The sequence below is a fragment of the Rhinolophus ferrumequinum genome, unplaced genomic scaffold (assembly GCF_004115265.2).
Source record: "Rhinolophus ferrumequinum isolate MPI-CBG mRhiFer1 unplaced genomic scaffold, mRhiFer1_v1.p scaffold_19_arrow_ctg1, whole genome shotgun sequence".
Taxonomy (NCBI): Eukaryota; Metazoa; Chordata; class Mammalia; order Chiroptera; family Rhinolophidae; genus Rhinolophus; species Rhinolophus ferrumequinum.
The window spans coordinates 1-24,768 of record NW_022680383.1 but is presented as its reverse complement, the minus strand read 5'-3'; the positions used below and the strand labels follow the sequence as shown (position 1 = coordinate 24,768).

Sequence of the window (24,768 nt, the reverse complement as noted above, 5' to 3'; positions counted from 1 at the left end):
ACACTTTGGAAAACATAAAAGTTAAACATATACCTACCATATGATCCAGTCATCCCACTCCCAGGTATTTACCAAAAAGCAAAGCATATGACCATAGAAACAGTTGTACACAAATCCTGACAGCAGCTTTATTTCTAATAGCCCAAATCTGGAAACAACCCAAATGTCCAACAGGCAAATGGATAAGCAAACTGTGGTATAGCCATATCGTGGAATACTACTTGGCAATAAAAAGTAATCACTACTGATACATATAACAACATGGATGGATCTCAAATAATCTTGGTGAGTGAAAGAAGCCAGACCCCCCGCCCCCAATCCATGTTGTATGATTCCATTTCTATAAAACTACAGAAAATGATAACGATTCCATATTGTCGTATAGAGCAGTCAGTGGTTGTCTGGGGGTGCGGAGACATAGGGAAGGGCAGGAGGGAGGGATTACAAAAGGGTGTGAAGAAACTTTTGGGGTTGATGGACACGGTCACTATCTCCACTGTGGCGATGGTTTCACGTGTGTACACATGTCAAAATTTATCCAATTGTATATTTTAAATACGGTTTAATGTATGTCAATTATATCTCAAGAAAGCTATTAAATAAAAAGCATGTAAATATTAAATTGGAAAGACAACTGGAAAGATGAAAAGGCAAGTGGCAGAATACTTTAGTCCTATTTTTGCAAGAGAAGACATTTGTGCTTGTTGTTTATTAAGAGGATATGCAATGAAAGATTAGGCACTATGCACCAACTGTGAACACACATACACAAAAACACCGAGTGACTCAAAAACATGTTGCAGAAGCGTTATTTATTGACATGGAAAGACATTCACGATACACAGTTAGTCGGGGAGGAGAGCAAGTTACACACACTATTTACAGTATGATCTTCTTTTAGTTTCTTAACGGTTTAAAAACCTCAAAGCGTATAACCCAGTATTTTCACACACTGAGAAATGAGTTATCTGACGTAGGTAGAATAAAAGAGTAATTTCTTACACTAAACAGCTTATAGCAACCCTTGCCTCCTTTACGTACTGGGAGTGCACATTTCGCAGAGAGAGTGACGGTGTGTGTATGCGTGATTGCACGTACTGTTATCTTGTGTGTGCATTTCTGCAACTAGATTATAAGTCCAAGGGTATTATCTTTTATGTCGTTTGAAGCCACAAATGGATCTAAGCAGATACTAATGAACAAGTTAGCTTACTTAAGATGAACTGGTTCACTAACTTCTTAAGTGAAATGTTAAGAAGGGTCCCATCGACACAAGGTAAAAATCAACAGGCGTTTTCAGCTCACGATGGAGTAAGTCATCTGATACCCCCAAAACGTCTAGCTCAAAGCTGGAGACTGCCACAACACTGTGTTAAAGATGTAACTCACAATATGCACACTAGAATGAACAAAACATTTTGCAAGGCTCTTTCAGAACAGACAGCCTATCATTAGAGTTTGGAGATTGTTCAAAGTGTTCCCTTTTATTTCTGGCTCATTTTACATTGTCTCAATAATCACTTTAACTTCACGGAAGATGGCCATGAGTGTGTTATAACTCAAGTGATCGACAACTACAATCGAGCCCTTTCTGATATGCTCTTTTATGTTAATAAATATGGCCACGGCACTAACCAGATTGGCCTTTGCTTCTTTCTGGTTGAAGATGAGTTTTAATGCTGCTAATGCCTCTGTATTGATCATGTCTCTGGCTGCAGCTGGGTTCTCAGACAAATTCAACAGTACTTTCAGAACAAGATTTCTGGTTTTACGATTTCCCAGGGACAGCACACGAAAGAGCTCTGAAAAGTAACTGGCAACAATACGGTGATGGTTAGAGTCAGCAGTCAGTTGCCCTAGTATCTTTAATCCAGACTGCTGTCCGGGTGAGTTCAAGGGAAAACACGCCGTTTCCTCACACATATGCTTGACGTGTAATTCAACCTTGCGCTGTCTTTCATCCCCAGAAGGGGGATTCAGAGTAATTACGGCCTTTTTCCTCATTTCAGAGGAAGGAAAACTGAGCAAGCTTTCAATAAGCGTCACCACACCCACCTCATTGATGAACTCTTGGGCAAATGGATGAACATGAATGACCCCCATTGCAATTTGAGCTATTTTATGAATGAGAGGATCAGTAGTTGACTTAAGTAAGGTAACAAGTTTTTCAAATTCCTCAGAATTCATGTAGCATTCCATTTTGCAAGGGCAAGCAAATGGCTTAATCCCATTCGCCTCCCTGAACCTGATTTGGCGTCTAATCTCCTCTATGGTCTGAATGCAAGGGTCAGAACCAAATGGGCACTCAGGGATAGGCTGTGAGCATGGAGGAGTGCTCATGGAAGAGCACACTGCTGCCACAGGCAAAGAATGAGCATTCTCCTCAGCTGAGGCCAGGACAATATATGAAGGAGGCCTTGTCTCAGACGGGACTTGGGATCTAAATCCTAACACTGCTGGGGTTACAGCAGGGGCTTTGGGCCAGATAGTGACCTCAGACCAGTCCTTGGGCCTATTCTTTTCATTAATTTCATCCACAGGCTGGGGCCTAACTATCTTACTCACGGGTCTCGGATTAGGGTCAAAACTAGTTTCGTCTCCATCCCAAAACCAGTTCCCGATAACGTTCTCTTCCTCCTCCTCCTCAGCCCCTGGCCTAGCCTTGCAGCTAGCCCCGGCCACCACAGGCTCCAGCTTCCCAGCACAGGACGGGGGACCAGGATCAGCTCTCTCTTCATCCTTAGCCCTGGAACGATTACCAGTCTCTTCTCCAGTCCAGAACCCGGAACCAACACTGGTCTCCTCCCCAGCCCAGGAGCAGGCACCAATACCAGCCTTATCTTTACGCATGGACCTGGACTCTACACTAGCCTCAGCCACACAACGAAACCGAGATACTCCAGTGGCCGCATCTTCAGCTTTGGGACTGAAATTTGCCAGGGATCCTTCTTTCATCTCAATTACAACCTTGTTCTTAGACACTGCCTTCGTCTCTGCCACTGAATCTGCCTGAGACCCTGCCTTGGCTCCTGCTTTGCCCGGGGTCTTGGCTCCAGGCCTGACTACACCAGCAGCCTCTCTCTTTGCTTCGGCTTCTACACCAGCCTTTTTTGCAGTTTTGGCCTTATTTCTACTCCGAGTCATGGCTGAAGCCCAGTTATATAGGTAGCCCTATACAGTCTTGGCCTTGGCTCTCAACCTGTCCCAGGCAGATGTCTTGACACTCTTTCACTGGGTCAGAGAGAAACTTTGTAGCAAGAGTTAGAGTCAACTGTCGGTTCAGCAGGCATGCAGTCCCCTTGCCAAACACACAGCCTCTGTCACTGATACGGACAGAGGGCAGAGGCACTCAGGCCGAGGGAAGGTGATGGGTCCTGAGAGCAGATCTGTTGAGAGTGGTAATCTTCCGCCACTCCAAGGCCTCCACAGCCACCGCTGGAGATGGACCTGAGGGGGAAGAAAGAAATGGGCTTTGAATCTCTTCCATCTATGCAGGCAGCCACACAGGACATGACAGAGTAGACATGCACTGTGTGGTCGGAGAAGTGGAATCGCAGAAAACTGTTACCTCGTTTTATCCCTTCCACACTCCCACTAACGCCCAACAGTGTCCTGCCCGGGCATTACTACACTCTTTTCTCTGCATTGAATAGTAGCAGGGATGGTGGGAAAGCTTGCTGAAAGGGAGAGAGGCTAAGGCATGCCCAGCCCCCTTGGTATATACACCACTACACTCTACAGGTCTATCCAGGGAGGCCGCACACCAACCTGACTGATCTGGTGCAATTTCCTCCTCCTTCCTTGCTTCCAGTGTTGATAAGCCCTACAGCTGAAATCACAGGCAGACCTAAGGACAAAAACACAGGAGGGATTGGAATTCTGAGTTTTGCTAGGCAGACACGCACTCTGCTTTCTAAACCCAATGCCTGCCCTTTTTCAAATCTAGAGCTCTGGTTATACAGTTGACCCTTGGGGTCGACACGCGGGTTAGAGATGCTAACCTCGCGTGCAGCGGAAAACCCATAGACAACTAAAGTCGGCCCTCAGCACATGTGGATTCCCAACCACAGAGCTGAACCTTGAACAATGAGGGTTTGAACTGCAGTCAGTACAACTGCGTGGGTCCACTGAACTGTGGTCACATGAAAAAAAAATCCACGTGTAAGTGGACCCGCGCAGTTCAAACCCGTGTCGTTGAAGGGTCAACTGTGGAACGACTCTGGCCTCCTTGGTCCTCCTCAGGGCTTCCCTCCCCATTTCCTGGGTATCTATCAATTACCCCATAGGCACAATCCTGGCTCACCCCACACCCATTTCCTATACGCAAATGGGAGGGCAGAGGTGTCTAGAATATTGGAAAACAATGGCTCCTAGATATGATCTGGCCTAAACCGACGTGCCAACAGCCAATTCCCGTCCCCACTCAAGAGGGGTGCTCATGCTCACACTCACCTTGGATCCAAATGGATAGTTTTCGTCCTCTTTCTTAATTACATTCAAAGCGAACAGCTACCTACAGATTTCAACAGGAACCTACAAAGGAACAAACCTATAGACAGACAGAAAGGCCAAGGAAGGGAAACAGAGGAGACTGAGCGGGCCCAACATTCATGACAAGTGTCAAAACATGCTTTCGTAAGTTCAAGGTCATGTTAAACGTCTCCCACCTGTCTGCTCCTCCCAAATGACTCCCCCTCCATTCCCCTAAGACCTGCAGCTTGTCTACTTACACCTCCCAACTCTGAAGTCAGTCATTTTCCCAGCAGAGGCCACATCTCTCTCCCTGAACAAAAATGAGGCGCCAGAGTGGGTAGTGGAAAATACGCAACTGTATTTAGAAAGCAGGCAGTAATGATAATGGGGACGGTTATTTCCACAGCACCCCTGCATGACCCTACCTTTTCCTCTTCTCCATGCATGCATAGATCCTACCTCATTCACCACCTATGCCGGCCAGTCCTCGCAGCAGGGGACCTCTGGAGATGCAGTCCTAACCACCAAAGAACAGTCCTCTAGCTGCAGAAGAGTCACTCCCTACAGAAAGAGGGAGGGGCATTCAGCCAAACACCAGGAAATTATGTTGATAACGGTAGAAAAAAGATCAGGTTAATTAATGGGCAGATACCCAGAATTCAGTTCCTAACATTTGCTTTTCAAGGATCAGGAAATAAGCCAAAAAAAAAAAAAAAAAAAAGTCTCCCAGCTCCCATGGTTCCTCAGGTATCCACCCTCAGGAACTCCACAACATCTGTGGGACTACCTCTGCACCGAAATGACAGGGACTGTGCTGGGAGGATGGAGATGATGATGTTTAGGTTTCCAGAACCAGGAAGCAAAGAAGCAGAATGACTTCATGCGTTCTAAATTGCTTTTTCCAAAACCTTCCCCTCTATTCTGAACCACCGCCCCCCAGTATCTCAACATATTAAAGTGGGCTGGGATGTCTGAGAAGACAGATTCCCCAAGGACAAAGGTGGACTAACAGCGCACTCTTTATTTCCATGGACCCTTCCTGTCATTGTTGATGGGTTCCTCACCCCGCCATGTGCTTGCACTTAATTGGGTGTAAGATCTAAATATGCAAGGCAATAAAACTGCTGTCTTAAAAGAAAGGCACACATTTCATTTTGGTGTTTCCCCCCTCCTTTTTTCCCTCCCCACCCCCAACTCCGGTTCAAGCTGTTGTTTCTCAGTCTAGTTGTGTAGGACTCAGCTCCCTGGCCCATGTTGGTATTATGAGCCTCCCAGCTGGAGCCGCTCATGCCCGGGGCCCAGCTCCAGGTCAAGCGCAGCCACTGTTGACAATCTTGGCTGTCGAGGGCGCAGCTCACTGGCCCATGTGGGAATCGAACCCGCCACCTCGGCGATAGGAGTACAGCGCTCCAACCGCCTGAGCCACCGGGCTGCCCCTCATTTTGGTGTCTTCTTAATCTACCCAGTCAGTACCCCTTTTGCTACCGCGCAGACGGGAGACTGGCACCAATGGGAAGGGACAGCACCAAGGACGCGGGGCCCAACAGGCCCCTTTCCAGAATCAGGGCCCGGAGAAGCCAACGCCCCCGCCCCGGCGCCCTCCATCCCAGCCCCGGCTCAGGGCTCCGCCATTTCTCCCGGAGCAGCCTCCCCCACCGCCCTCTCCCGGAAAGCAGGCTGGGGAGAGGCCGGCGTGGATCGCTTCCCCAGGAGCCCAGGGAGCCTCTCAGGCCACCCCTGGACCCTGGGCCGGGCCCCAGCCCGTCGCTGCCGCAGCCTCCGCGCAGGCGTCCCCCGGAGCTGCGCACCTCTCTCCGGAGCCGGCCCGGACCCGTTCGCCGCCTCCGCCTCCTCGCCAGGATGCCAGGGGCTGGGCGCGGGTCGTACGCTGGTCGAGAGTGGGGGCCACCGCCCGCGTCCAGAGCACCCCCACTTGCCTTTCCAGGCTCGGGGCCCGGGTGGTCGGCCTCCCCTCCTCTCGCACGTCCTCACTCGGATCCTCCCTGCCTTGCGTGCGCACCGAATTGCGAAGAGGCGTCCGGCCCCCGCGCCGCTGCGCCAAACCCGGCAGGGGCTGCGCAGGACGCGGCACGAACCGCTGGCCACGGGGTTGTCGGGAAGGCGGGGCGGAGGGAGGTCGCACCAATGGGCTCGAGGCACGGGCCTCTGCCCGGCGCCCCCGCAGTTCCGACCCGGAGGGGGCGGGTAACGCCCGCCCGCCTCGGTGGACCTCCGCGGCCCCCTGCCGGTACCCCCCACGACGTTTCCGGCCCTATAATCTCTGGGACCCGCGGGCGGGGGTGGGGGTGCAGGATCCGCAGGTCGGGAGCAGCCGCGCCTGAAGCAGCAGCGGGTGGATACAAAGCGCCCCTAGGTGTGTCTGCCCCCCTCCACCTCCACCTCCCCCTTCCTGGCCGCCATCCTTCCTGGCCGCTGATGAGAGAGGGGCTGGGAGAATGCTGGCTGGGAGGGGACAGGCCATCGAAGGCCAGACCGACCCTGAGGTCCTGAGGTGCCCCCCCCAAGTTCTTTCATTGTTCAGGGGCCCAGGGAGGAGAGAAAGTGGGGAGGGGGCTGCCATGGAGGCCTCACCACTGCCCCTCTCCTAAAGGCAGACCTAGACCTCTAACCCTGGGAAGAGAATCCACTGCTCTGCGCCCAGATTCATTCTTGCTGCCACACTGCTTTTTTCTCATTCGAAATGCTAACACACGTTGTTGCCATTTTGCGGTCCCCACAGTTGCCCAAGAAAGAGGGCCTTTCCCTGTCAGGACCCACACCGGGGGTCATACAATCCTCGCTGTCTGTGACCCCCACAGCCAAGTGTCAGGCACCAGGTAGGGACCGTCCCAGTTCCTCTTCCTGTCCTCCGTCTTGTCTTGCAGTCCCATCCAAGCTCTCATGATCTTTGGCAGTGTGCAAATGTGGCAGGGATTAATTAGAAGCAGTTTAGGTCTCGGCCACTTGCCATACACACCTGTGTAGCTTATCCATTAGAGCTGTTAACACAGTAATCATACGTGTTGTAAATTCCCTGATAATCACAAAATCTGCATTACATCTCAGTCTGGTTCTGGTTCTTACTCTCTATCCTCGAGCTGTGCCTGTTCTTGTCTTTGGCACGGCTTATAAGTTTTTGTCGAAAGCTGGATATGATGTGTTGGGTAACGGGAACTGAGGTAAACAGACCCTTAGAGAGAAGTTTTGCGTTAGCTGGTTAGCAGTTGGGCTGTGTGTAATGTTTGTTGTAGCTGTAGGTGCCGGGGTCTTCAAATTCCTCTGGTGTCCTTATTTTTGTCTCCCCTCTTAGCTTTGGGCTTTCCTAATTACCCCTTGCACAGACAGTGTGTGTGCTGCAGCTCTTTTAGCGGTACTGCACTGCTATTACACTGGAGGCTTGTGACAAGGTAAAAACGTGTGGAGAAGAAGTGTTCTATAATCTTACAATTAAATCCCAGGCTTTTGTGGGCCTGTGTCCCTAGGCTGTGACCTTCACAAGTGTCTCTTAGCTTCTTTCTCCTCCTTATGTGAAAATGGAAGACTAGAGTGGGCTGGGTAGGAAGAATGCCCTTCCCTCAGCTGGGATAAGGCTCTGGCAAAGTCTTTTCCCCTGCGGAGTAGGCCTCTGTCACGGAGAAGGCTCTGGGTGTATTTCACAAGAGCACAATTCCCCTCCCACTGCCGGACCAACTACGGGATCTGCCTGGGATCTTCACTGGGAGAACCTGCTGGAGTTCCCATATTTAAAGCCCACTAAACCTCTAAGACTGCAGGTCGGGTTTCTCACTCTCCCACTATTCCACACTCAGCCTCCAGCAGTTTCTGTAAATTACCATTTAAGTCTTCTCACCTGTTTCTGTCTCTAGCCGTTTCTGCTCTATGTAAGGAGAGATAGGCTGTGACTCTCCAGATTTGTCTTTTCTCCAGAATTTGGGGTGTTCATTTGCCCTGTGACCTCAGCTCTCTGATGAGTCTAAGGTTAGTCACTGATTCTCAGTTTGTTCAGCTTTCTTTCAGGCTATTAAGTACGGGAGCAGTCTTCCAAGCTCTTTACACGTGTCGTGCAGGGGACCCTGCTCGCTGCACCATTTGTCGTGCAGGGCGGCCTGCAGGGTCTCTGCTCCCGCTCCCCACATAAGAACGCAGGACATGTTGAGGCCAAAAAGGAACACCCACGGAGCCATAGGTAGGGGACTCATACCACTATACTCTCGCTGGCGGCTGGGTTGGAGTCACAGGAAACAGGAGCCACACAATTCTCAACCCTCACTGCGCCGCTTGCAGGCTCAGCCACCATCTTCTTGCTAGCCCCCATTTTCTGCTAGCGTAGCCACGGCAGTTATATTCGTGCCCGATGGCTCACTGGTTACAGCTGACGGCCAACTAGCCACAGCTGATGGCCATTTGATCACAGTCGATGGCCATTTACTACCTGAGCGAGCACCTTTCTATGTGAGGCCGAGAGCCTGGAAACTGCTCTCTGGGGCTCTGTCCCCACAACATGTCAGAACTGAAACTGGAAATCTGGCCTGGACTATGGATTTTAAGTGGGTAGCTAAAGATCAGTGAGTGTTAAGCTTTTGTCCTCTTATTTGCAGCTGAACTTTAGATCTGGGAATAAAGTTGCTCTGCAAATCCCAGCTGCTCCACAATTATTAGCCCTTTCCCTTCCCAGGTGTAGAAAATGTGTGTGGCTCGCACGGCTTGGCATGTCAGCCTCCAAATTCTTAACCTGGAGTGCAGACTAGAATTCCAACTTCCTGAATCAAAGTTCCTCATGGTGATGTTGGAGCAACTGTGACTTAACCGTAGGAGAAGAAAGTCACCTCTGTCACCACCAGCACCCAGAGCCAGTTCACTATACTACTAGGTGCTTGCTTAGACTAGAGTAACCACTTTCTGAGCCCCGGATGCGCTTTCTAAAAGGAGGCTGCATGGTACAGTTGGGGCTCTCTCCTCTGGGCTCTGCTCTGGGACTTGGCCAGACTTCAGAGCCAGGCAGTCCAAACTTTTAATAGAGACTTTGCCACTAAGTATTTATGTCACCTTGGAAAAGGTACTCCATGTTTCTGTGACTCAGTTAACGCGTCCCCCACAGGATTCTCGGGCACACTGAATGAGAAACTATCCGATATTCTGAAATACCTGTATGTATCAGGTCTCTCTAGTTCCCTTTAAAATTGTGATCTAGTCATATTATGGGGTAGGCTGGGGTAAGTAGGAAAGAGTAGATGAGAACTCCGTGGTGGCTTTTAGAGGTCACAAAAGCTAAGACATTGCCACTGTGTTCTTTGTCACTGTCACCTCAGTGCTCTGTATACTGTTCTGCTTCCCATAATTACGAAAAGAACATCATCTTTGCGTAAGTATGTCCTCCTCCCCTCCCCCTCGCCCTCCCCCTCCTCCTCCCCTTCCCCCTCGTAGTCACCTACCACAGGGGGCCTGATCCCGGTTCCAGGGGTTCCAGGGGTCAGTCTGCTTGGCCTCGGGGTAATCCATCCCCTTGGTACTCTCTGGTTCAGGAAGGGGTGGTGATCTAACCCTGCTCAATGGGACATTAGGAGAAGACTGCAGGACTTCTGAGGAAAGTGTTCTCACTCATAAGAAAAGGCCATCGGGAAAGATTGTCTCCTTTTCATCCTCAGGAACTTGCTTGTGTCCTAGAATTATTGTGGCCATCAGGCTTCCAGCCTTAGGATGGAGGCTGATACTGTGAATGGCAGGAGGAGGAGATGGAAAAACAGCTGAGTCCTTAGCTGAATCAAACAACCATCGAGGCCTCAGTACTTCCAGTCTGTGGATAATAAATTTCCTTATTCAGTTAGTTTTAGTTAAGTTCCTTGTTATATGAAAATGGAACAAACTTAAATGACATGTATGTTCAGGCACAAAACAACTCATCAGTGAGTACCAGTCCCTGACTTTTGTCTGTCAGTAAGCACCTACCTCTTAAAACCAGTAGCAGAGCTCATGTTCCCAGGTGAAAGGAAAAAATGTAGATTCTGAACGCCTTGCCTAATGAATGACTGCCAGAGGTCTGACAGCGGTGATTGGCTTCTGTTGTAGACTGAAAAGGAAAGCTTCAGGCAGAAAACCCAGATCCTTACCTTTCTAGGGGGTTCAGAGGTACATTAAATACTTGAGCTCCTAGATAAGCCTGGTTTCAGTTCGGAGAGTCATTGTGTGAAAGTGCACCCTTATGAAATGTCCATAATGTAAAGATATCAGAGATTTCAGTTCAGGGGGCTGTACTGAGGTTGAGAAAGTTAAATTCATAGTGTCAGCAGTTAGAAAGGTGTGGAGGACTTTCCCCAGGTGTACTGCACTAAGCAATACAGGGATCAAAAGAGGTGGATATTTGGGATTTATCAGGAGCTGGGATTTTGCCAGGACAGTGGAGCCAGGCACTAGAGGACATGGCAGAACACTAGTAAAAACGATGGACCGCGATGGACAATTAAGTTGGTAAGGAAGGAGTAGGCTGATACACTAGGAGAAAGGGATGAGGGACAGGCGGTGTAACAACACTCCGGTTTAAGTGTCTTTTTGATGAATAAAGTACTCTGCTATACAAGCTGTAATGAACAGCAAATCTGAAGAAGGTAGTGACAGTGACGATGGCAGCTTTTAGTGACCATTAACACTAGAGGGATATAGATGTAGCCTAATGGTGAGATTGCAACTACAAAGGCTTCAGTCTCAGCTCTTCTGTTAACCAACTCAGTGAGCTTGGCCAAGTTACTTAACCAGTCTGTGCCCCAGCTTCCCCACATCAAGAACGGAGACAACAACGGCATCTACTCCATAAGTTTGTTTTGAGGATTAAATAAGTCAATGCATTTAGAAGAGCATCTGGTACACGTAAAGCACCCAATAAATTTTAATATCAACAGTAGTTACTATCATAAGCAGTAAAAGGCTCAGGTGTTGCTGTCAGACAGAAGGGTTTGATTTACACTTCCAGAGTCCAAGTTTCTCCCTCTGTGCTACCTGTCCCTCAACACTAGTTCTGTCTATTTCATGAAAACAAAACAAACAAAAAAACCCACGAAAAACAAAGAACAAAAAACAAAAAACCCGACTCTAGTACATGGTATAAACAAACAAATGCTAAAATCGGAGATAATAAAATACTGTGTAAGTATACAGGAGGGAGGAATTACTTCCTACCAAGGGGCAAAGAGTAAGGGTGAGGGTGTCAGAAAGACTTCAAACACACCTAGCATTTGAGCTGAGCCTAAAAGGATGAGTATGTTTCCCGTAGGCAGAGAACGATTGTGAGAGCACTGAAGATTGAGTGAACAGTGTGGGAAAAGGCACGGAAGTAGTCAAGCAGAGGGGATAGTTGGGCTGGGAAATAGCAGGAGAGTCCAGTGTGGCCTGAGTGCAGGCAAAGTGGAGCAGGGCTTGGACAAGGGTGAGGCACCTGAGAGGGAGTGCCTCCTGAAACTGTGTGTCCTTATCTCATTCCAGCCCCCACCCTGACTTGGAAGGATGTGTTGGGAGGTGGAGACAGAAAGGTGGGATTGTATGGAAGGGTGCAGGGCCTTGAAACCCTGCATAGGGAACCTGGTGGTCTCCTATAGAGGTGATCCCACTGAAGGCTGCACTTTGGAAACTGGGGGCAGAGAGTGTCAGTGGGTGCTAATCGTCCGGCAAGGCTGTAAGAAGATACCTTTCCTTCATTCATGACTGGAGAGATGACAATTCCACTCTTAACTTTATCCCCACCCAGGCAGCAACATTTTAGGTCAAATGACATCTGAATGGACCCTGATATTTATTCCATGAGCTAGCCCGTAATATTTATCCAGAAAGGGGACAGAAACAAAACAGCCATATGAGTGATGAGGTCTTTACTTCATCTACACTCCAGAAAAAAATGAGGGATGATCCTGGCCTAGGAGTGATCAGAACAAAAATAATCACCTTCATTCTTGGACACACACACACACACCAGTCACCCCGCCCTCTGGCTGAGACGTTAAAAACCCACAGATCTGCTTCGGGATGCCCATGGGACTTAGAGGTATCCGGCTAGGCCACAATGTGAAGGTCCCCAATATAAATGCAGAACCCCCAGCAGGACTTCTAACCTGAGGGAGCTCTGATAAGGAAAAAAAAAAAATGATAGAGGATTTAAATAATCATCTAAATGCAGGGATATGTCACATAGGCTACTTTTTCACCCATAATATACGGGTGGGCTCTACCTCCTTCACTTTATTGTTTATGTATGATGCACAGGATCAGAGGTAGGTTTACAGATATTAATCTAGGGGTTTCTCCTAAAAATAGGGATGCATGGCACCATTGTTGCGACATCAGTTCTTTGACATCAACCACCTGAAGGTAGCATCAGACTCCACAGATTTAAAGGGGCAGTCCCCAACAATACTGTCCCCCTTCAGATAAGATGCCAGTTACAAGTCTTGGGGGGCCACCCATACTTCTGACTGACCAGTTATAAATTCAGCGGTTCCCATGACCCCCTCAGATTTGATAATTTCCTAGAACAATTCACAGAATTCCCTAAAAGTGCTGTTCTTCGAATTATAGTTTTATTATAAAGGATACACATAGGACAAGGTCTGGAAGGGTCTTAGACACACAGCTGTCATGCCCTCTTCCCATGGGTTCAGGGCATATCCCCCTGCCCAGATATCATTGTGTTTACGAACCAGGAAGCTCCACAAAGCCCAGGGATTCTTTTTACTGGGGATTTCATATGTAAGCACAATTAAATCAGTGGCCACCTGACTGAACCCCAAATCCAGCCCTCCTTCCTGCAGTGGCCAAAGTTCCAACTCTAATCAAGTGGTTGGTCCTTCTGGTGACCAGGCCCCATCATGAGGACATCTAAGGGCCCACCAGAGATCGGTTCATTAGCATAACAAAGACACTCCTATCACTCAAGGATTCCCGAGGTTTTTTGAAACTGTGCCAGGAACCAGGGAGAAAGGCTAGATCTATTCTTTCTATACCACACCACGTTTGAGGTATTTGTTCTCCTATGTCAAACTCTAAAAACACACAGACACAGACCAGAGACAACAGAGCTTGAGTGGAAAGACCGCAACCTGAACATTGGCCCCCACACTTAGATCACCTTAATTCTGGAGTGTGGAGGAAAGACGATAACCAAAGAGGCAGGGGTAAGAGAGGAGGAGGTAGTCCTAGGCCTCAGTCTGTAATTTTACCCACATACCCACTGTTCAATCCTAGCTTTTCAATGTAAGCAGGAGGGCCTGAAGTCGTATTACAGCAGCGTTTCAGCCTATACTGAGGATAAAAATAAGGATGTGAGAAGTGTGGACGGAAAAGGGGCCACGTGTTAAACCTGACAAGCTCAGGAGAACTGAAAATAACCACATAGGATGGCGTGAACATAAACATTCCTAACTAAGGTGGGCCATGGCGGGAAGTCACATCCTTGGCCTGTAGCTTCCTTGACAAAGGTCAATCTTGACCTTAAGTGAGCCTATCTGTGGTCTTTTTACATCTAAGATACCATACCCTTGGAATGTCAGAGTAATCCCTTTTTCCGGACCCCCCAGGGGGCACAACCCAGCACACCAGAGCAGGAAACTACAAAATCCCTCACTGTTATCTCGTTCCCCAAATACCATCTCTAGGTGCTGTAAAATGCTATTATCTATCCTGTACCCACCAATGTGAAAAAAACATGTGTCTCTCCACTTTGCTCTTTATCCAATCCCAGAGATTTCCCCACTTTGCTTTCTCTCACCCTCTTGATCTACAACCAATGGATTTCATGTAACCTTCCTCCTTTGATTCTAATGTATAAAATAAGTTGCAAAACGGCCATTTTCCGGAGCATTTTCTCAGTCCGAGACTTTGCTTCCCGGCAATTGTCGTCAGTTTGGCTCAGATAAACTCTTATAAGCTTTCTCTTAGACTGGATGTTTTTTCGTTGACTGTAGTAGGTTAGGGAAAGGAACTACTTCCGAGGGACACTTCCTAAACTGCCTTAGTAGCCAGCCTTGGGGCATCAGGGGGTAATATTCTGTTAGAGAGAGGACAAGGACTTACAAGGGCTGCTACCTAGGATGAGAATACGGGGACGAGCCCTAAGAATCGGAGAGAGAGAGCAAAACACGGAAGAGAGCAAAGTGTCTGCAGAGGGGAACCTATGAGACCAGGCATAAAGCAGTTTCTGCAGGTGTTTCCCAGAAAGAGCCTGCCCTGCCACCCAGAAATGAAAGGGAGGGAGCCTCAGACGGAGTCGCCCCAGATGGGAGGGAGCTGCTGCCTGGGGCTGAGATCCAGAGATCCTCTTGGGGGATGAGAAGCTTGGGCGGTATCCCAACGAGAAATCCTCCGTGAAGGGCCCACCTCATCTAGGTTCCCTCCTCCTGAGTCTGGTCCCGCCACCCTCTTCCCTAGAGCTGCCCAGATTTGGGTTCGTTCCTCTCTCGCATCTCCAGGGCAGCTGGAGCCTGGGAGCATAAGGCAGGCGTATTCTCCCCTCCTTCGCCCCCACCCTACCCCATTCTGAGCCGGTCTCAGCCATCCCCATCGTCAGGAACAGACAGACCGCGTAGAGATGTGAGTGGCGAACAGATGGGAGGACAGGGGTGTTGCGCAAGGTCCCATCCTCACACGTGCTTTTCCAGAGCCAGTGGCATCACTGGTTTACACGAATTGGGCGTCCACGAAGGTCACTTCACGCTTCCTCTCTCTGGGCTTCCCTGAATGCCAACTCCCTCCATGTGTCGTCCACCTCCCCCACCCACACCTAGAAACGCAGACTGAAAGACCGCTGTGCCGGGAGCGGGGAGCGGGGGGGCGGGTGGGGGGCGTTCAGAAGGCAGGAGGGGGCGGGAGGGGCCGAGCCACTTACTGCACCCCGGATCTAGTCTCAGCCACCACGTCCCGCGGATGCCATTTCGGGGCCTCGCACCCACCTGGTCCGCCAGCGAGCGATCGCCGCTTCTCTCCGCGTGTGCCTCCCGCAGGATGACTTCCTGCCTCTTGAGCTCCGGGCAACAGGCAGACCCTGCTTAAGACGCTGGCGACCGGCCGCGGGATTGTTTCCCTCTACCAACAAATGCTGCAGCTCGGGCCGGCACGAGGAGAGTAGTTTCCAGGCTAGTGCGGCGTGGCGAAACCCCCCCCCCCACACACACACACACACGCACCCTACCTACCTTCCTCACACCCTACGAGCACACCCTACCGAGCACCCTACCACTCCTCCCGCCGCAGTGGGCCAGTCGTCACGCGTACGTCCTTCCGTCTCTTTTTGCGTGGGACGCACCTCGAGGCCCGCCCAACGGAGGGCGTGGTCACGTGACCCACCGTCGGCCCACGTGACCTCGCGGGCAGCCTGGCTGCCACAGCCCTGCAGCACCTGGACAGAAACTTCTGCTTGTGAGGTTGAGCTGCCTGCTAGCAGAACCTGCAGCTCCTGACCGTGGCGAAGACCGGGAGCTGAAGGAAGGCGGGGTAGGGAGCCCGCGCTTCCAGCCCGAGGCCTGGCCTTTGCCCTGTAGGAGCCCAGCGATGGCGGGGGAAACATTCCATGAGGGGTTTGGAGACGAACTGACTTTGAATGTTCTGTCTAAAACTCAGGGCGACATGTTAAAACATACCCAGGATCGATCTGTCCTCAAAAACCCTGATGGGCAAAATAAACGCTGAAACGCCAATTTCCAGCACCGGGATGATCCCTGTTAACACTTGTGGTTTGTGAAGGGAGGCAAAACTGCTCCTTTGACCTATTTCCACAAATCTCGCATACTAGAAAGGGAGAAAAAAGCATGCTGCACTGCCAGAAAAGTTACACAAAACTTGGGTAAACACAGCACAGGTTGCTGGATATTATTTCAGTGCAGTGCTCTGCTTCGCTTTCTTTTTAGTCTTCTTTTGTTTTTAGTGTATTGGGGTGACAATGTTAGTAAAGTTACATAGATTTCAGGTGTAAAATTCTGTATTACTCATCTATAAATCCCATTGTGTGTTCACCACCCAGGGACAGTTCTCCTTCCATCACATATATTTGATCCCCCTTACCCTCATCTCCCACCCCTGACCCCCCTTACCCTCTGGTAACCACTAAACTATGTCTGCGTCTATGAGTTTTTGTTTCTCATTTGTTTGTCTTGTTCTTTTGTTGTTTTTGGTTTATATACCACATATCAGTGAAATCATATGGTTCTCTGCTTTTTCTGTCTGACTTACTTCGCTTAGCATTATAATCTCAAGATCCATCCATGTTGTCACAAATGGTCCTATTTCATCTTTTCTTACCGCCGATTAGTATTCCATTGTGTATATACACCACAACTTCTTTATCCATTCATCCATCGAAGGGCATTTTGGTTGTATCCATGTCTTGGCCACCGTAAATAAAGCTGCAATGAACATTGGAGCACACTTGTCTTTATGTACAAATGTTTTCATATTTTTTTTGGTAGATACCCAGGAGAAGGATTGCTGTGACATATGGTAATTCTATTCGTAATTTTTTTGAGGAATTGACCCAGCATGTTTTTCTACACTGAGAGGCTGGTGTTAACTGGTAGACATTTTGTCCGATACTGGAAATGGCTTATGTCCAGTGGAACACATAACATCCATGGTTACAACTGATTGCACTTAAGATATTAACTAGTTTTGTATTTAAGCCAGCAATGTTATCCTAACATTTATGAATCTTCTATGTGTATATAAAATTTAACATTATTTTGTTTTTATTGTGATTATACTGTGTATGCTGTATGCACACATATCTCCTTCAACCACTTTTGTAATCTTAGCAGTTCTTCATTGTGTTGAAAAATCTTTCAAATGTTCATTTCTAATTTATAAGTCATAATTTTACCTTCTCAGCAATTAACAGCATCCTCACACAAAACAGAAATAACATTTTCACTGTGCCTAAAAAATAATAAAACCTATTTTGCACAAGTCTGGATTCCCTCTCCAAACCAACTCTATCCCTGAGTTCTGTGATTTCTATCTGAAAGTATGGCATGACCTTTTTACTTATTAATATGGAAGACATAAAAGTTATCATTTTAAAGTGTACAATTCAGTGGCATTAAGTACATTCACAATGTTGTGCAACCATCGCCACTGTCTATCTGCTTCCATAACTCTGTTGTCACTGCAAACGGAAATGTTAGGATTTTTTTTAATGAAATAGTCATGTAAAAAAAAATTGGCATCTTTGTACAGTCGAGAGATGAATATAAACATAACTTTGATAATTTATTTTTCTTTAAACATTTCATTTAAAAAGCTAGTTTTCCTTAAGTCTTATTCCTTTCTGTCTTTTCTAAGTGGTTTATTCTCTAAAAATTGTTCCTAACACATATAGTTTATTCACTTATATAACTGTATCCTTTCTAACATGTCTGCCTATAACTGAGGCACTAGCTGTAAGCATATTGAAAGAAAAGCCCTGTCTCGTTGATTTTTCAATCTCCCTAATAATGGTTGTCTCTGACAACTGTTTTTAGCATGGTAGATTTTTTATGTTTTTTTGTTAAATTTGTTGGGGGTGACAATGGTTAGTAAAATTACATAGGTTTCAAGTGTACAATTCTGTAATACATCATCTATATATCACATTGTGTGCTCACTTCCCAGAGTCAGTTCTCCTTCCATCACCATATATTTGATCCCCTTTACCCTCTTCTACCACCCCCCCCCACCCTCTGGTAACCACTAAACTGTTGTCTGTGTCTATGAGTTTTTGTTTCATTTGTGTGTCTTGTTCCTCCATTGCCTTCAGTTTTATATCCCACACATGAGTGATTTTATTCTAGGCTATGGAATATATGAAGTTTCTTAGAAAATCATACTGAAATTGCATAGAAATTGTGTTTATTCACACACGGTTTTAAAATGGGATCTAATTTTCCATAGATGTCACTCACACTCTTCTCTATTTCACTGGACATAAAAGCATCATTGTCATTTCATGCCAACGAACAGACCATTTTTAATAGCTGAATGGAATTTCCTTAATACTTTCCTTGGGCTGGGAGCACAAAGAGAATCTTACTCCTGACTCCATTTAGTTGGTGTGCTATTCTACCCTTTCATTCTTTAGGTGGTACTGAAGCAACACTTGTACTTTTGAGTTGTAAAATGTGCAGATTTGGCCGATTTAGCTCTCCAAACCGGCCTCATTCCAACTGCATCCCTAACTAAACTTGTCTCACCTAATTCAGGCAGACAGGGTATGTCCTCGCTACCGGAGCAGATTTTCAAGTTACACACTTTTCTTCATACCACCACTGCTCACTCCCAAGAATGACCTAATGGTTTGTCTTACCCTAGTCCTCGGTGACCAATTTAAGTGGGTCCCTCTTCTCGGAAGCATTCCTCAAGTACCAAGGCCCACAGTAGTCTCTTCCTTCTTAAGCTCCAGGAATGGAATTTTCCAATGAGAGTATGTTTGTCATGCTACTGATTATGCTACTGATATGTTTGTCAGTGTGCACAAAGCACCAGCATCTGGATTTTACACTGAAGGAGGGTCACTTCTGCCAGTTTTCACCCAGAACTTTATTGAAAACACAGAGTCAAATGGAGAACCATTTGTTTAAACAACGAATAGCAGGGTAGCTTACATAGGCGACTCCGTTCATTGGAAACTCAATACTTGAAATATACCGCAATATGGATGGTGTCGTGCAGGGCATCCTGCCGACTTCGCCAAGTGTCGTGCGGGGCGTCTGGCGGGGTCTCCGGTCCCGCCCCCCACACAAGAACGCAGGACATGGTGAGGCCAAAAAGGAACACCCACGGAGCCACAGGTAGGGGAGTCACACCACTATACTCTCACTGGCAGCTGGGTTGGAGACACAGGAACCAGGAGCAACACAATTCTCAACCCTCACTGTGCCGCCCGCAGACTCAGCCACCATCTTCTTGCTAGCTCCCCCCTTTCTCTCTTTTCTTCTCTGCTAGCCTCTTCTCCTAGCCTAGCCACGGCAGTTATATTTATGGCTAATGGCTCACTGGTTACAGCTGACGGCCAACTAGCCACAGCTGCTGGCCATTTGATCACAGTCGATGGCCATTTACTACCTGAGCCAGCACCTTTCTATGTGAGGCCGAGAGCCTGGAAACTGCTTTTTGGGGCTCTGTCCCCACAGATGGCAAGACAAATATCAACACATGTGTTTTCAGCTCTGATGTTCATTTCGCATCCACAAAATGAGCCAGCTCAAACCAAGATTTGGACCAAGTTAACATCAGCATTAAAAACATAAGTTACAACATAAAACCAGGCTGTGAAAACGGAAGCCACTACTCAGGGCTCTTTGGGAACATCAGGCCGATCAGAGGCAGGTGGTTAATCATATTAGCTTTCTTGTCCCCCCTCAGGATCAGGATCATGTTGATTGTCTATCTGGGTTTGTAGGTCCTTGGCTAAGTTCTCAAATTCATGGAATGCAGCAATAAGTGGCTCAAGACTGAAATCATCATCAATTAAGGCCATTGTTCCATTCCTTATAATATTACTGAAATTCCAAAACATTTTAATAACAATTTGACTGTTATCGTTTGACTCTTCTAGTATGTTAAAAAAAAAAAAGGACCCACAAATATCGATAGAGCTTTGGCACTGTATAGTTTTTTGGCCACCACAGCATTTTCAGACAAATTCAACAGCATTCTCAGAACGTGAAACTTTGTTGTTGCGTTGCCTGTCACTAATAGGGAGAGAAACACAGACATAAAATTGGCAACCAGTGTGTGATAGTCAGTAGTTGTAGTGAGGATCTAAGCAGCCTTAATCAAGCAGCTGCTCGGGGGAATCCACGGTTTGTGCAAGGGTTTCCTCACACACTTGACATACATATGTCTCAATCGTGTTTAGATTTGGATATGGTGGAGCCATGAGAATCATATTTTCCAAAAGCTGTGAACTAACTCGGGAGGAGGGATAATTGAGCAAGGTTTCAATAAGTGAGACGACCCGAATCCCGAATGAAATCTCGGGTAAATTGAGAAGCACTTCTCATACCTATTACGATTTTAATAGTTCCTGAAAAAAAGGATCTCGGATTTTGTCCATTAACAGGAGTTCTTCAAACTCTCCAGAACCAATTTTAAGTTCACATGGATGCAGCTGCAGGACCAAACTCTCAGGCTCTGCAGTCTCCCTGGTCCTAAGATGTCCCGAATTTTCCTGATTGACCTGTAGGATGGTTCATACTGAAATGGGAACTCAAGATCAGGCCGATCGGGCTGAAGCACAGATTCCTGCTCTTCCCTATTTGGGGTACGTTCTGCATTCTGGGGCTTTCCCTCAGACAGTTCAGCGAATGCAGCTGCTGCTGCTCCTTCTGGAATTCTAAAGGGGCTCAGGGATGGGAAACCAACGAAATAACAAGGACCAGGTTTGAACTCAACAGTGACCTCTTCCCAAGTTTGGGGCCTGGATGATGTATTAATTTCCTCAGCTGAATCGTGGAACCTGGGACTAGCCTTGTACACCGGATTGGGATTTAGATCAAAGCAGGCCTCATCCCTGTCCCAGAACCAGGATCCAAATATGGCCTCTTCTTCAGACTCTGGCCTGGTCTCTTCTCTGGCCACAGCCCCCAAACTGAACTTTTCCTCAGTCTCAAACGAGGATCCACCGATGGCCCCCTCTTCAGCCCCTGGCATGGACTCACAGATGGCAGAAGCCCCGGCCTCCATACCGGCCTCTTTCTCTGCCCAGAACCAGGACCCAATGATGACTTCCTCCTCAAACCTGGGCTCCTGTTTGACCCTATCACTGTTATCAACATCTTTCTGGGCCCTGGGCTTCAGGACGGTACTGGGCTCTTCCTTGTCTCTAGGCCTGAATCTACTATCGGCCTGTTCTCCAGGCACAAACCAGGACTCCTTAAAGTACTCATCTTCAGACTCAGAAACATCTCTCTATCTTGTCCTGAGCTTGGACCTAACATTTGCTTCATCTCTGACTCTGGGTCTGAACAAGTTATTGGTATTTTCTCCAGCCCAGGAGCAGAATGGGTTGCCCGACTCTTCCTCAGACCCAGACTAGGAATCAATATAGGAATCTTGCTTGGATCTGGGACGAGACCTGGGGTTAGGTTGATGTTAGTCCTGTGCCTGGACCTGGTATTGGCCTCTTCCCTGGGCCGTGATCTGACACTGGCCTCTTCTCCAGTCCAGAAGGAAGACATCGTAGAGATCTCATCTGCTGACCAGAATCCAGATTCATTAGAGCCCTCCGCTCTGGCCCTGGGCCTGGGATAGCACCAAGACCCGGTATTAGTTTCCTCCCCTGATCCAAACCAGGGTTGGATTCCCGACTGACTGACCCTGGGAGCCAGGAAAGGTCTCAGTGTCCACCCTGAGCAGTTCCCTATCTACAGACAGGGCCACAGGTTTAGCACCTGAGGCACACTCACTACTGAGCAGTGGCCAGGCTACTGCATTGGTCTGGGGCACGCCCTCTTTTTGGGGCATTGCCTCAGCCCCAAACTCAGTCTGGGCCCAAGTCTGGGCTTCTTCCTTATGCCTTGGCCCAGGGATTGCCTTGGCCTCAGTTTTAGGACATGCCCTACCTACTGCCCCGGTCTTGGTTTTGGGCCTTGCCCCAGACATTGTCTGGCCTTCACTTCTAGGCCTTGCCCCAGCCATTGCCTGGGACTCAGTTTTGGGCCTTACCCCATTCATAGACAAGGATGCAGTTTTGGGCTTTGCACCATTCATAACCTTGGATGGAGTTCTGCCTTACCCCAGGCATTACCTGGGCCTGGGTCCTAACCTTGGGTCTGACCACCATCGGAACTTCGTTCTCTGTCTCAGCCCCACCCCCAGCCTCTTCTCCAGCCTTCTTTTCAGGCTTGGCCTGGCACCAGGCTCAATCTCAGCCCCAGTCATTGTACCAGTTACAGAGAACATAGTTAAATATAATACCAGCACCACAAGTCCCTGCCTCTACCACAGATCTCTCACAATTCTGTATTTTCACACTACCGATTTTCAGTGATTCAGGTGATACAGTTGGAAATAAGAGTTAGAGTCAATCACCAGTACACCATTTAACAGCTTCCTTCCCAAGACCAGCCTCAGCCAATATCACAGACGGAGTGCAGAAGAGGCACAAACCAAGTATGTGGAGGATGGATGGTTCCCAGGTGGTGCACATCTATTGAGGGTGTTGTTCAGCAGCAATTCCAACATCGCCAGAGATGCCACTGGAGGTGGATCCCGGGAGAGAGAAGGACACGGGGCTTTGAGTCTCTTTGAATTGTGTCTCTCCACGCAGGGACACACACACAGACTGGACCTTGAATTCTTGGTGGGGCTGTTGGGCTATTAGAAAATCCCTCTGTTACATTCGTTTTGCCCACAGCTACCACACTATTTGGCCTGCCACCGAACAGGTGTGAGGTCGGTGGGAAAATATGTTGGCAATGAGAGAGGCTGAGGAGTCCTGAGACTAGACCCCAGTCACTCTTGGGCCTGCGTTGGTCTCCACTACCACACCCGAAGTTGTATCCACTGTCATACCAACCTGCTCTGATGTGGTGCAATTTCCCACTCCTTGCTTTGTTCCAGTGGTACCAATTATGCCCTAGAGCAGACAGCAGGCCGTCCCATGGACAAACATACAGGAGAAAATAGAGTCTGAGTGCTTGGTTGACAGGCAGACACCCTGACCCCTGACGCAAACATCTCTCTGTTTAAGGGTCCAATTTGTCTAACGTTTCCAGTCTCCTGGTGTCTGATCTCAGGTCTTTCCTCCCATTCACAGCCCAATCCACACCTACCCCAGTATTCCTAATATCTCCTGCAGGAAATGGACAAGGGATGCTGGGACAGTGTGCAAATCTGGCAGAGAGCAGGAGAGGTGGAGCAAAGACCTGCCATGATCTTACTCTGTCGCTATCCCCTGCATTTCCCCCTTCTCACCAACTTCCAGAGAATTGAGCCAGTCTCTTCCTCCTTTCCTTCCTTGCAGAAGTGACCGGTCTTAAAGTAAGCCTAGGGACAAATGGACGAAAAGAAAACACAGTCAGGAGTCCATGGTAGCAACTGAGCACTTGGTGGACAGACCAACACCAATGATGGGAGTCCACATGTGATCTGTCTTTCAACATTTAAGGTCTTCTAGGTAGAACGTTCTCGTTTTACTGCGGCCCTCTGTTTCAGGGTTCCAGATAACGACATCTTTTCTTGACGTCACAGTTGTCCCATGGCTCCTGTCTTCAATTCTGAGGATTCACCACTAGGTCCAACACACCCCTTTGCCTTGGACAGCATAAAATGGGGCGCCCGCATATTCTAGAAAACAGGTTGTGCAGTGGTTCTTGTAATTATGACTTCCGTTCTCGCCCTCGCCTCCGAGCCCATCTTTTCCTACCCCCAATTACTGCTGGAGGTAAGGGAGGAAGCCAAGGGAAGTGCCTAGGAACTGGTACAGATGGAACTTTTAGGATTTATTCCTGGATGCCTGACCCGCTCTGGTCACAGTTACCCAACCCCAACTGGGGTCTCCAGTCAATGGCGGCTGCCCACCCCCCACCCCCACACACCTCCAGAAATCCAGGCTATTTTCCTGCTCCAACTTTTTCTCAAGCTGCTCCTTGGCAGATAGATGCACCCCGCCGCCTGAAATCGCCAACCTACTGCGCACACAGCAGAGACCCTGGCATCAAGGAAGCGCCTGTGGGAAGGGACAGCCCCCAGGACACGGGGCCCAACAGACCCTTTCCAGAATCAGGGCCCGGAGTAGCCAAAGCCCCCGCTCCGGCAACCCCCCAGCCCAGTTCTGGCTCCGCCATTTCTCCCGCAGCAGCAGCCTCCCCACAGCCATCTCCGGGAAAGCTGGCTGTGGAGAGGCCGGCGTGGATCGCTTCCCCAGGAGCCCAGGGCGCATCTGAGGCCACCCCTGGGCCCTGGGCCCTGGGCCCGGCCCGCGCCAGTCGCCGCCGCACCCTCCGCGCGGAAATGCCCTGGCGGCCTCCGCGCAGCGGTTCCACCTCCTCCCCGGCAGCCTCCGCTCAGGCGTCCCCCGGCACTGCGCACCTCTCTCGGGGACCGGCCCCGACCTGGTGGCTGCATTGGCCTCCTCGCCAGGCTGCCAGGCGCTGGGCGCCGGTTGTAAGCTGGTCGGGCTGGGGGTGGGGCGTCTCCCGCCCCCACAACACCCCCTCTTGCCTTTCCAGTCTCGGGGTCCAGGTGGTCCGCCTCCCGGACTCTCGGAGCTCCTCACTCGCATTCCAAGTCATCCTATTATCAATATTTTAATTTCTGAGGCATCGCTTTGACGGGATGAAGGAGGAA

At 48.8% G+C, this 24,768-nt stretch overlaps 1 protein-coding gene, 1 long non-coding RNA gene and 1 pseudogene across 11 annotated transcripts; all 3 read right to left on the bottom strand.

Moving 5' to 3' along the window:
* Window positions 1-793: 793 nt before the first annotated feature.
* Window positions 794-15,498, bottom strand: LOC117019954 (protein BHLHb9-like). Of its 9 annotated transcripts, XM_033102191.1 has the most exons (7): window positions 15,402-15,492; window positions 9,906-10,267; window positions 4,933-5,034; window positions 4,731-4,828; window positions 4,453-4,549; window positions 3,769-3,847; window positions 794-3,447 (listed from the first exon to the last, which is right to left on the bottom strand). In XM_033102191.1, the coding sequence occupies exon 7, from the start codon at window positions 3,142-3,144 to the stop codon at window positions 1,501-1,503; it is 1,644 nt and encodes a 547-aa protein (XP_032958082.1). In that variant the 5' UTR covers window positions 3,145-3,447; window positions 3,769-3,847; window positions 4,453-4,549; window positions 4,731-4,828; window positions 4,933-5,034; window positions 9,906-10,267; window positions 15,402-15,492; the 3' UTR covers window positions 794-1,500. The 9 variants fall into 9 exon arrangements, with proteins under 9 accessions (XP_032958082.1, XP_032958081.1, XP_032958086.1 ...); XM_033102190.1 differs by lacking the exon at window positions 9,906-10,267 and having other exon boundaries at window positions 15,402-15,498; XM_033102195.1 differs by lacking the exon at window positions 9,906-10,267 and having other exon boundaries at window positions 4,453-4,533; window positions 15,402-15,498.
* Window positions 15,499-19,619: 4,121 nt separating this feature from the next.
* Window positions 19,620-22,359, bottom strand: LOC117019955 (G-protein coupled receptor-associated sorting protein 2-like; annotated as a pseudogene).
* A 228-nt stretch (window positions 22,360-22,587) lies between these two features.
* LOC117019956 (uncharacterized) lies at window positions 22,588-24,598 on the bottom strand. 2 transcript variants are annotated; one of them, XR_004422600.1, is made up of 3 exons: window positions 24,511-24,598; window positions 23,395-23,466; window positions 22,588-23,056 (listed from the first exon to the last, which is right to left on the bottom strand). It is a non-coding gene; the product is annotated as an uncharacterized LOC117019956 (long non-coding RNA). The 2 variants fall into 2 exon arrangements; XR_004422601.1 differs by lacking the exon at window positions 24,511-24,598 and adding an exon at window positions 24,018-24,141.
* Between the last annotated feature and the right edge of the window lie 170 nt (window positions 24,599-24,768).

Coding starts and splice junctions, on each gene's coding strand:
- LOC117019954 (XM_033102190.1), bottom strand. CDS start 3,144: ATGACTCGGAGTAGAAATAAGGCCAAAACTGCAAAAAAGGCTGGTGTA.